The 13,167-nt window shown below is 41.7% G+C and overlaps 1 protein-coding gene across 8 annotated transcripts in view; it reads right to left on the bottom strand.

Annotated features, from left to right (window-relative positions):
- The window catches only part of tjp1a (tight junction protein 1a), a 202,861-nt gene continuing 189,694 nt past the window's right edge, over positions 1–13,167 (bottom strand). For 4 of the 8 annotated variants that reach the window (XM_043680314.2, XM_087982080.1, XM_087982077.1 and 1 more), the window contains 3 exons: positions 6,685–6,899; positions 5,353–5,496; positions 1–1,101 (listed from right to left, as the gene is read on the bottom strand). In XM_043680314.2, coding sequence (XP_043536249.2) covers positions 1,007–1,101; positions 5,353–5,496; positions 6,685–6,899 — 454 coding nt within the window. In that variant the 3' untranslated portion in view covers positions 1–1,006. The remainder of the gene's footprint in view (positions 1,102–5,352; positions 5,497–6,684; positions 6,900–13,167) is intronic. The other 4 variants (XM_087982083.1, XM_087982079.1, XM_087982082.1 and 1 more) reach the window with 2 other exon arrangements.

Here is a 13,167-nt window from a genome sequence, read left to right as displayed (position 1 = left end):
TTGATATTTTAAAAAGAGTTTTATTCAATAATAATGATATATTTAGAAACGTGTAATTTGAGTAATCACAGGAAATAAAGTCAGCCCCATTTGAAAGTGAAGTGATTAACAGAAGCCATGTTAGAATCCCCAATGAGCCACGTACTGCTGTGCCAGAATAAATTGTCCATTAGTACAAAAATACATTTTCAGCACACAGTACAGTAACCTGTCACTTTATTCAAAGATCCCTCATTGCACTCCAACATTCCCAAACAGTGCCTTAAAACAAAGGACGCAGTGCCTTTACACAGAAAAACGTCATTCTCAAAGAAGACAGCAACATTATTACAAAGCTGTAGAAATTTAAATGTTTTTTTAAATTGTAAATGTTGATTTTATTGCTGCAATTATACAACTGCTCAAAAGGCCTCATAGCGACAGAATATAAAGATTCTCTTTAGAAAGTTCTTTTCAGTTTGTTTTATACAAAATAAGACATAAAAAAATGTTAATTTACAAACCGAGTTCCAAGGTGAAATCAGGGTTTATGTACAGCCACAAATCTTCGCAACTTTTCTACCAATCCCACAGCATAGCAGGACATCCAAACTTAATTTGTTCAGAAGTTCCTGCCAACCAACTATACACACTCAAAGCCAAACTAAAAGACATAGAAAAGTAGCATGTATATTCAAACTAGGATATGGTTACCTTATAAACATGTAAAGATTCTAAAGTTATAGAATGTAGAAAAATCTATTTAGTATTTTAAATCACAGCTACAAAACTAAATGTAAGGCATCCCTGCTGGTTAACTCAAAACTGGGAAAATGTTACAATTCAGACTTGTATCACTTCAAACTCATCTGCAATTCTTTTCACAGAATTTAGAATGTAAGCATTTACATTTTAGTTTGTCCAACAACCTGCTTTTTGATTGTGAGATAGCAGGTTATTGCTTAAATCTGTGTTCCATCCACTGCCTAGATATCCTGACATAATTGTCAATAACCCACTTTCACCTTTAAAAGTGATCAATCAAAACTGAGACACAATTTGTCCCCACATGGTAATTAGGGTCTCCAGGTAGGGATTTGTTCTGCCAGCTCTTAGGATCACCTGGAAGAAAGAAACAGACCAATTAGTTTAGTATCAAACCAATGTTTCACTCATGAAGGGAAGGGATTTTAGCACAGGTCAATGGGCCAGTTTCTACATTTGTCACCCACATGTATGGCCAGGGCAAGTTTAGTGCAGGGTATATATGATGCAATCTTCCATTTAGAACCCGCTCTAAGTTCTAGGGAGCTTTCCAATTCCAACAGCCAGAAGCAAATTCTAATTAAAGCAGCTGCAGTATCAAACTTTCAGATGAGGCAGTTTTCCCAAGTCAGTTACATTCAAGCACTCCTGCAGCTTGTCTGAAGTTCTTTTAATCAGGATAAACATAATATCCTTGCAGTTTTACAAAAACAGAAGGAAAGGCAACCAGTTCTTCATCCAGACACATGGAACAGCCGTGGGGACCAAATTTGCACCCAATATGCCTACATTTTTATGCACAGGTTCGAACAAGACTTCTTTTCTATGCAGGATCGCCAACCAACATTATACACCAGCTACACTGACAACATTTTCTTCCTCTGGACCCATGGCAAGGAGTCACTGATTAAACTACACAGTGACATCAACAAGTTTCATCCCACCGTCAAACTGACCATGGACTACTCTTGACTATCTGTCTCATTCTTGGACACATGCATCTCCATCAAGGATGGACACCTCAGCACCACACACTACCACAAACCCACAGACAACCTCACAATGCTACACTTCTCCAGCTTCCACCCAAAATATATTAAAACAGCCATCCCCTATGGACAAGCCCTATGCATACACTAGATCTGCTCAGATGAGGAGGAACATGACGGACACCTGGAAGTACTCAGGGCTGCCCTCACAAGAACGGGTACGATGCCCAACTCATCGACCGCCAGTTCCGACATGCCACAGCAAGGAACCGTAATGACCTCCTCAGGAGACAGACACGTGCTGCAACCGACAGGGTACCCTTCGTTGTTCAGTATTTCCTAGGTGCTGAAAAACTACGCCATGTTCTTCGTGACCTGCAACACATCATCAATGAGGATGAGCACCTCGCCAAGACCTTCCGCACACTTCCATAACTTTCCTTTAAACAACCGCTGCCCGGCTCTCAGGACACCACCATACAACTCTGTCACGGTAGGCGCTGCAAGATGTGTCAGAGTGTGGACACAGATACCACCATTACGCATGGGGACACCTCCCACCTTGTACATGGCAGATACTCATGTGATTCAGCCAATGTTGTCTATCTTATACGTTGCAGGCAAGGATGCACGGAGGCATGGTACATTGAGGAAACTGAGTAAAGGCTACGAGAATGGATGAATGGGCACTGCACAACAATCAACAGACAGGAGTGTTCCCTCCCAGTTGGGGAACACTTCAGTGGTCCAGGACATTCGACCTCGGACCTTCGGGTGACCATCCTCCAAGGCGGACTTCGGGACAGGCAGCAGAGAAAAGTGGCCGAGCAGAGGCTGATAGCTAAGTTCGGTACTCATAGGGAGGGCCTCAACCAGCACCTTGGGTTCATGTCACATTACAGGTGACCACCATTGCACTACACACAGAGAGGCACTCCTATACACATGGACACACATATACACAGATGCGCACAGACACCCACACACACCCTTACAGACACCCACACTCCCACATGCACCCCCTCACAGACTTAAGACACTCTGCACTCACCACCAACCCAGATAGACACACACACACATACACACAGACAGACAGTCAAAGACCCACATGCACACACATTTTGTGGGGTGAATTTGTACTTACGGGGTTACATTGTACTTTGCTCAAAAACTGCATGCACTCATGTAGAACTCCGTTATCTCACTTTTTAGATTAGAATCAATCTAAACATCATGGCATAGACAGAGAACACAGGGGGCCAACACCTTCAACATATTGTCTAGCTATCACCCATTGTTAACAGCTAACCTGAGAATGCAACTTTTAAAAAAGGTTTTGTGATTTACAGATGAAAGAAGTGAAACTTTCATGGTATTCAAACAGATGAAAGACTTAATCAATTTTTCAATGTATAATTTCAGTTACATCACACTGTAAATTTTTGCTATAAATTCTGTGTGTTAGGATTGAGCCATCCACTATCACCTGATGAAGCATCAACGCTCCAAAAGCTAGTGTGCTTCCAATTAAACCTGTTGGGACTATAACCTGGTGTTATGTGATTTTTAAGTTTGTACACCCCAGTCCAACACCAGCATCTCCAAATCATAGAAGGAAAGGAATTGCAACATATTCATTTTTGATTCAATATTAATGTGCAATGTTAATATTTTATATATGAACACTGCATGCTGCACATCAATTCTAAGAATAAAGCTTAAGCAAGAAGTTTTACAACTGATACTAAGAGTTGGTTATGAACGAGTAAAGGAGTTGAAGGGTCTTGAGCATCAGCATGTCCAAACACTAGTCAAAAATTCAAGTAGAGACTGTCTGAGAGTTTTAAACACAATTAATTAATAACTTGGATAAAGTTAATACAGAGATCAGGGAAGGCACAAGGGACAACTCAACTTAAGTGACAATTTTTGTGCTTTCTGATCATATCTGCAAGACAGCTAGCAAAGTTAGGGAAGGCCACACAATTAATTGACCTGCAAATGTTACACAGAGACATGATTAAGCAGCTCTTAGGACAGGGTGTATTAAATGACAAGTGACAATTCAAACAAAGCCAGAGTGGGATAGTTAAACTAATTCAGACCAATGCATTAGATTATGTTAATAATGCTTAAATCAAAGTTCAACATTTATCCAGAAGCTTCCAATTTGATGGATGACAATTATTTGACACAATTTGGCAAATTGACATAATTTATGATATTTCAGTAACCAGCTGGAAAAGAACAGTGCATAAGGTCAGAGTACTGAGTACAGGAGTTGGGAGGTCATGTTGTGGCTGTACAGGACATTGGTTAGGCCACTGCTGGAATATTGCATGCAATTCTGGTCTCCTTCCTATCGGAAAGATGTTGCGAAACTTGAAAGGGTTCAGAAAAGATTTACAGGGATGTTGCCAGGGTTGGACGATTTGAGCTATAGGGAGAGGCTAAACAGGCTGGGGCTGTTTTCCCTGGAGCGTCGGAGGTTGTGGGGTGACCTTATAGAGGTTTACAGAATTATGATGGGCATGGACAGGATAAACAGACAAAGTCTTTTCCCTGGGGTCAGGGAGTCCAGAACTAGAGGGCATAGGTTTAGGATGAGAGGGGAAAGATATAAAAGAAACCTAAGGGGCAACTTTTTCACGCAGAGGGTGGTACGTGTATGGAATGAGCTGCCAGAGGAAGTGGTGGATGCTGGTACAATTGCAACATTTAAGAGGCATTTGGATGGGTATATGAATAGGAAAGGTTTGGAGGGATATGGGCTGGTTGCCGGCAGGTGGGACTAGATTGGGTTGGAATCTCTGGTCGGCATGGATGGGTTGGACTGAAGGGTCAGTTTCCACGCTGTACATCTCTATGACTCTAATATAAAGGCTTAGTGAGCCAATCTGCTTGTTCAATGTATCACTTTGGCCATGCTATGTTTAGAAAATCCTGTATCCCTTGCTTCCAACACTTTGCTCCTCTGCAGCTGTCTTCAAGTTACTGCAGCACTCTCAAAGTGCTCCAAAAGTCACTACATGCATGCCCTTCACAGCTCATTCCAGTCCAACATTGGATCAAGTACATTCCAATTTGCACATCCTATCCCATACCTTCCAACGAATGCTTATACCTTACTCCTGGAGGTCAACCAGTGCTAAATGGACAGCACCTGTTGCAATGAAGACCCTACAAATCTTGCATTAATTCATATTCACAAATTGTATAAAAGATGAACAGGTTTCTTGCACCCATCAGTGAAAGTAACACCAGCAAAATTGCAATCTTCAAACATTATCTAGTTTAACACAAAGAACAGGCGGGTATTAGCCTTCATCGACTGTCAAAATTATTTTCTGCATATTCTTCCAAAATCAAGAAGCTGGTTTTAATTCAGTCTCTGTGTTAGATAATTATAAGTGCATGACATTTATTTACAGAATGAACCTGACCTCGAGTGAAATGAAGGGAGCTGACACTAGTCAAAGAAAATTCAACAATACAAATTAAACACATCCTAAACAAACTGAAAGAACAGGTAAAGAACTGGAGAGCCACTCCTGTGCCAAGAAAACTCCAGATAACGCAGAGAGAGACAAAGAGTGAGAGAGAGAGTGAGCGAGCATACCCGACGAGGAATCTGAGGATTTTAGAGCAAAAGACCAACCATCTGGAGTCATAGACGCACAGTGAGGTAAGCGCAGCTCCACAGGCTTCAGGAACTTCAAGCCATGGGGTCCACACATCACCAGTGGGCTCAGGAGTGTTTCACCTAGAAAATAAAAGACATTAAGATCAATACATTAAAATTAGAACTGAATATAGAGGTGAACAAATGAAGTGGACCCCTGAGAAACAACTGTGGTTCATCATTCACAAATTCTTCTTCCTGTCAGTCAGCTTTCCTGCTGGTAAAACCTAGCTGCAACAATGGATTTTGCTTCGCTAGATCTTTTATACATTTTCACTTTTACCTCAATCCTGCTCTTGACTAACAATTGGAGCTCATTTTCTGGGAAGCATAGATCTCCAAAAACATGTTTATCCTGGAAATTGTGCAAATACCTGCAAAAATATATATTTCACCCTGGATATTTCTGCAATGCTATGTAAAACATTAAAGTGAATCCATGTCTAATGTCTCACTTCAAAATAGAAGTATCAACGGGCACTATTTGTGATAAATATTGCCAAGAGCTGAATTCTATCCTTCAACCAAGATAAAAATATTAATTGATTACTTGCCTTGTTACAAACGGGGTATCATGCAGTGAGCAAATTAGCTAATGTGGTTCTAAATTCCAAGCAAGACCTTTCCTGAAAGAACTTGACTGGCTGTAAAGAACTTGGATCATTTTAAGATTGTGTAAGGCATTAGACTAATGTTCCATTACAAACCATGTAGAACGTGCAACATTACAGATCATAAGAAAACACTAAACTTCAACTTAGAAGTTCCAACACCCATATTTTAAACATGAACTCCAACAGCAACACTCAATTGGAAAGCATTAACAAAAGCACGCAACGTTGACTGCAAGTCTACTTTGCTAACACTTTGTTCATTTACTTAGCATGGGATAAGTGCTTCAGAAAATACCACTAACAAGCTGCACCTCGAGAAATTAACATATGCATTATTGAAACAATTTCACTGTATTTAATTAAGTTTGTTATGCTGATGGAAAGCTGCTCAGTCTTGCTTGTCTGACATGCAAGACATAGGGTTTGCCCAATCTACATCAAACACTTGTTGACAATATTGCTTTAACATTAGTGACTGAAGATCACCTGCATCAGCAAATTGAGTGCCTCACACCTTTAAGGAGCTTGGTATGACTATCAGCATCAGGAAGGCAAATATCATATTCCAAGATGTTGCCACCTAGCAGTACGGGCAATGTGACACTGGGGGGGGGGGTTTAATGAATCATTTTAAAGAAGGAAAGCTAGTTCTCACCTTTCTCTTTGTCCAGAGGAGGGAGGATACTGTTGTCTCTGCAGACCTTAAAGTAGATTTCCTGTTCCACTCCTTCTGGAATGGCTCCCTTTGGAATTATGATACTCACTCCAGTCTCAACAGAGCTCAGCACACCACCATTGCTGTCAAAAATTCCCCGAGCTGTTGCAACTACCGTGTGACTATCATCATCATCATCTTCCAATGCACTAGGGCTGAGAAAAAGCAAGTCAGTCAGCATTATAATTATATCAGACGTCTCTACAACTAGGTATGGACTTGAGAGTAAAGGATAATCAACAAGTATTAAGAGAAGACATGTCATTACACTATTCAATGATCAACAGCTAAAACATTACAACTCTACCCAGTCATTGACTAATCTAACATGCGTTTGACCTACTCTTGGTTTGATTTCCATTCTTCATTTATTTGGTTTTGTTGTATACTTGTTGCATGAACTCTGTACTCATCAAATCGAAGAGCATCAGCGCTGGAGAGCTCATTGTTACCGAATCAGGCAAATGTAGGCCAGTTAAAGCACTGACCAGTGATGAATAATATCCTCACTATTCCTTTTCATCTCTCCAACTTCAGCACAGTGCTGCATCAGTTATTTTTTTCCCTATATGATATCCAATGTTTCAAAGTCCAAGGACAATGTTGACACTACAAACAGCAGAGAGATAACAGAATTTTGCACACTGTTCCACAGCCCTTAGCAGCATCAAGATGTCTTCAAATCCAACAGATGCAAAGAATTCATAATAACGTATTTACTGTCCTCTTTGACAAGCTGCTTAGCTTGCAGCAAATAATGAGTCCCTGAAGCCTTTTAAAAGTGTTATGAAGTTGAAGGCTTGTACTACACCTTTAAGAGAGAGACAATGCTGTTCTGAACTGAGAACGGAGAAGCACATGTGTATTTGACTAATGGCAGTCCCAGAGTGCACTGGAAAACTGAAAATATGCAATCTTTGGCTGGGAAATGAATACCTGAATTTTGGTTGCTGTTTTGACAATAATTCCAATTTAACTAGTTTAAATTATGCCCCAGGATACTAAAACACAATCAAGTTTGAATTTATTGATTTGCCAACATCTAACTAATGGGACAATCTGATGTTGTGGGGTATAAGAATGTGGACATTTTGAAAATTGGTCAGAGAACAACTGCTGTAGAGAGAGAAACTGCTGGAGAACTAATTACCCATCAAACATTTTGCTCTCAAAGAAATTAGAAAACGCTCTCAATCAAAAGGTACCTTTTCATGCAAAATATACTCACAGTAAAAAGAAAGAAAGTAACCCAGAGAGATCAGCAGCAGGAAAATTGAAGATAGCAGAGAAAACAACGACTGAGAGTTTATTAAGTGTCTTATTGGAACAGCATATTGTAATAGAATTGGAGTCACAGTATAAGCAATTAAGAGAAAGGTGGGGCTAAGATTTTTGAATTTTTTTGTTTAATGTTCACTTTAGATTAGATTACTTACAGTGTGGAAACAGGCCCTTCGGCCCAACAAGTCCACACCAACCCTCCAAAGAGCAACCCACCCAGACCCATTCCCCTACATTTACCCCTTCACCTAACACTATGGGCAATTTAGCATGGCCAATTCACCTAACCTGCACATCTTTGGACTGTGGGAGGAAACAGGAGCACCCGGAGGAAACCCACACAGACACGGGGAGAATGTGCAAACTCCACACAGACAGTTGCCTGAGGCGGGAATTGAACCCGGGTCTCTGGTGCTGTGAGGCAGCAGTGCTAACCACTGTGCCACCGTGCCACCCACGAGTAAGAAAATAAATTGATGGTATTTTCTTTAAATAGTGGAATTTAGGAGTTCTCAGTCACTCATTTTAATAGATTATGACAAGGGGCGAGCTTTTCTGGGTTTTTAGTTTACTTAACAGAAATGGTTTGCTTCGTGTTATGAAGTTGAAGGCGTGTACTGTAACTTTGAGAGAGTGATTGCAGGCATCCGTCATGCGACTGACAGCAGTCTCATCATATGCTGAAAGTCTGTAACATTTGGATTTGATACAAATACTGGAGCTTGGTAGCTATGTTTTCACAACAGTTCGAATTTAACCAGTTTAAATTATGCCCCAAGATACCAAAACCCAATCGAATTTGAATTATACTGTTTTGATAACATTGGACCAATGAGACAATCCAATGTCTTGGAAATAAAAAGCAGGCATTTTGAACAGTTAGCCAGAGATGGAGCACCTTTTGCCATCGGCTGATTGCCCGCAAACCCTCTCTCTAAAAAGGTACCTTTTTCATATGAAAAATTTGTACAGCAGAAGACCGAAGACGATCATAGGACATCTACAATCAGAGGAGAAAGCTATCTGGTTTTGAAAACTGATTTGCTGTAAATTTAAAAGGGGTTTCCTGAATCAGTATATGGTTATAGAGTGGGAGGTAAATAACAAATCTTTAAGAGAAAGGAGGCTTACTGTTGTAAATAGTTGTTGTTTAATCTTCATTTTAGAGTTTAAGAAAAAAGTTATTTTTTCTTTAAGTAGTGGAATTTAGGTAGTTCTCCCATCACTCTCAGTTTACTACGAGGCGAGGTGAGCTTTTTGTGTGTTTGGTTTAATTAGCAGAAGGGATTATCCAATGTCGTAACAGTGTTGTAACAAAGGGAAAATCGACTATTTCTGAGAGTGGAGCACATTAATCAAATTCACTTTATGTCACATCATTGCAACAACTCTTTCCCAGTACCTGGTTTGGTTACTGGGGACAGTTGAAGAGGAATGATTTAACCGCTTTTCCTAAAATGGCTGCATGCTTTAAACCATTGTTTTTCTCTCTCCTGATGATATAATGTAGGAGGTGAAAACAGAGATTGCACTATTGGCCAGATGGATGCGTGCTTGATGGGTCTGATTTTTATATTTGCTCAGTTCATAAAAGGTCGAATGGGTAAATCAGTTAGGATAGGTGGCCTAATGTCAGAAGTAACAAAACTTTGAAATCATCACCAAATGCAAATCTTATTGGCACATGGAAGAACATGGGGGTTCAAAATAAAAGCCAGAATAAATTTGTTCAAAGGAAACTATGCTCAATTACTATGTTCAAGTTCTTCAATGAAATAAGGGAGAAGGTTGAGAGACAGACAGAACATAGAACATAGAACAATACAGCACAGAACAGGCCCTTCGGCCCACGATGTTGTGCCGAACATTTGTCTGAGCTTAAGCACCCATCCATGTACCTATCCAATTGCCACTTAAAGGTCACCAATGATTTTGCCTATGCCACTGCCACAGGCAGCGCATTCCATGCCCCCACCACTCTCTGGGTAAAGAACCTACCCTTGACATCCCCCCTATACCTTCCACCCTTCACCTTAAATTTATGTCCCCTTGTAACACTCTGTTGTACCCGGGGAAAAAGTTTCTGACTGTCTACTATATTTATTCCTCTGATCATCTTATAAACCTCTATCAAGTCACCCCTCATCCTTCGCCGTTCCAATGAGAAAAAGCCTAGCACTCTCAACCTATCCTTGTACGACCTATTCTCCATTCCAGGCAACATCCTGGTAAATCTTCTCTGCACCCTCTCCAAAGCTTCCACATCTTTCCTAAAATGAGGCGACCAGAACTGCACACAGTACTCCAAATGTGGCCTAACCAAGGTCCTGTACAGCTGCAACATCACTTCACGACTCTTGAATTCAATCCCTCTGCTAATGAACGCTAATACGCCATAGGCCTTCTTACAAGCTCTATCCACCTGAGTGGCAACTTTCAAAGATCTATGAACATAGACCCCAAGATCCCTCTGCTCCTCCACCTTACCAAGAACTCTACCGTTAACCCTGTATTCCGCATTCTTATTTGTCCTTCCAAAATGGACAACCTCACACTTGACAGGGTTGAACTCCATCTGCCACTCCTCAGCCCAGCTCTGCATCATATCTAAGTCCTTTTGCAGCCGACAACAGCCCTCCTCACTATCCACAACTCCACCAATCTTCGTATCGTCTGCAAATTTACTGACCCACCCTTCGACTCCTTCTTCCAAGTCATTAATAAAAATTACAAACAGCAGGGGACCCAGAACTGATCCCTGCGGAACTCCACTTGTAACTGGGCTCCAGGCTGAATATTTCCAATCTACCCGCCACTCTCTGACTTCGACCGGTTATCCAGTTTTCTATCCAACTGGCCAAATTTCCCTCTATCCCATGCCTCCTGACTTTCCGCATAAACGTACCATGGGGAACCTTATCAAATGCCTTACTATAATCCATGCACACTTCATCCACTGCTCTACCCTCATCCACATGCTTGGTCACCTCCTCAAAGAATTCAATAAGACTTGTAAGGCAAGACCTACCCTCTCAAATCCGTGCTGGGTGTCCCTAATCAAGAAGTGTCTTTCCAGATACTCATAAATCCTATCCCTCAGTACCCTTTCCATTACTTTACCTACCACCGAAGTAAGACTAACCGCCCTGTAATTCCCGGGGTTATCCCTATTCCCTTTTTTGAACAGGGGCAGAACATTCTGCCACTCTCCAGTCGCCTGATACCACCCCCGTTGACAGTGAAGACAAAAAGATCATTGCCAACGGCTCTGCAATTTCCTCTCTTGCTTCCCACATAATCCTAGGATGTATCCCGTCAGGCCCGGGGGACTTGTCTATCCTCAAGTTTTTCTAAATGCCCAACACATCTTCCTTCCTAACAAGGATCTCTTCTAGCTTACCAGTCCATTTCACACTCTTCTCTTCAACAATACAGTCCCTCTCATTTCTAAGTATTGAAGAAAAGTACTCATTCAAGACCTCTCCGTTCTCTTCCAACTCAATACACAGTCTCCAACTACTGTCCTTGATCAGACCTACCCTCGTTCTCGTCATTCTCATGTTTCTCACATACGCATAAAAGGGGTTATCCTTGATCCTACCTGCCAAAGATTTTTCATGACCTCTCTTAGCTCTCCTAATCACTTTCTTCAGCTCCCTCCTGGCTATCCTGCATCCCTCCAACGCTCTGTCTGAACCTTGTTTCCTCAACCTTATGTCAGCCTCCTTCGTCCTCTTTACAAGACATTCAACCTCCCTTGTCAACCAAGGTTCCCTCACACGACCATCTCTTTCCTGCCTGACAGGTACATACATATCAAGGACACGTCATATCTGTTCCTTGAAACAATTCCACATTTCCACGACATCCTTCCCTGACAGCCTATGCCCCCAACTTATGCTCCTCAGATCCTGTCTTACAGCATCGTATTTACCCTTCCCCCAATTGTAAAACCTGCCCTGTTGCACGCACCTATCTCTCTCCATAACCAAGGTGAAAGTCACAGAATTGTGGGCACCATCACCAAAATGTTCACCCACTAACAAGCCCATCACTTGTCCCGGTTCATTACCAAGTACCAAATCCAATATGGCCTCCCCTCTGGTCGGACAATCTACATACTGAGTTAGAAAAGCTTCCTGGACACACTGCACAAACACCACCCCGTCCAATCTACTTGATCTAAAGAGCTTCCAATCAATATTTGGGAAGTTGAAATCGCCCATGACTACTACCCTGTGGCTTCTGCACCTTTCCAAAATTTTCCCAATCTGTTTCTCCACATCTCTGCTGCTATTGGGGGGCCTATAGTAAACACCCAACAAGGTGTCTGCTCCTTTCCTATTTCGAACTTCAGCCCATACTACCTCTAAAGGTAGATCCCCCTCGAACTGCCTTTCTGCAGCCGTTATACCATTTCTAATTAGCAACACCACCCCCCCCCCTTCCTTTTTTACCACCCTCCCTAATCTTACTGAAACATCTGTAACCAGGAACCTCCAACAACTATTCCTGTCCCTCTTCTATCCACGTTTCCATGATGGCCACAACATCGTAGTCCCAGGTACCGATCCACGCCTTAAGTTCACCCACCTTATTTCTGATACTCCTTGCGTTGAAGTATACAGCATTTGGTAAACTTCCTCAGAAGAGACTTAGCAAAAGCTGAAGCATATAGAATTGAAGATCTGGCTAGAAAATTGACTGAGTGGTAGGACAGCATGGATATTGCTGAAAAAACTGCTCGGTTGTGCTCATCAAAACAATTCATAAAAAATATCCAAGTAAAGCACGGTGGCACAGTGGTTAGCACTGCTGCCTCACAGCACCAGGGTCCCAGGTTCGATGCCAGTCTTGGGCAACTGTGTGTGGAGTTTGCACATTCTCCCTGAGTCAGCATGGGTTTCCTCCGGATGCTCCGGTTTCCTCCCACAATCCAAAGATGTGCAGGTTAGGTGAAATTAGGTAAATTGTCCATAGTGTTAGGTGCATTAGTCAGAGGGGAGTTGGTTACTCCTCGAGGGTCGGTGTGGACTTGTTGGGCCAAAGGGCCTGTTTCCACACTGTAGGGAATCTAATCTAAAAGGAAATCAACATTTATACCATATTGGTTGATAAGTGGACTCTGGTAGACAGTAGTAG

Source organism: Chiloscyllium plagiosum, unplaced genomic scaffold, assembly GCF_037043375.1.
Source record: "Chiloscyllium plagiosum isolate Xiang-an unplaced genomic scaffold, Cpla_swu_hap1 HiC_scaffold_42, whole genome shotgun sequence".
Classification (NCBI taxonomy): domain Eukaryota; kingdom Metazoa; phylum Chordata; class Chondrichthyes; order Orectolobiformes; family Hemiscylliidae; genus Chiloscyllium; species Chiloscyllium plagiosum.
Note: the sequence above shows the minus strand (reverse complement) of the source record. Positions and strands in the feature narration are given on the sequence as shown.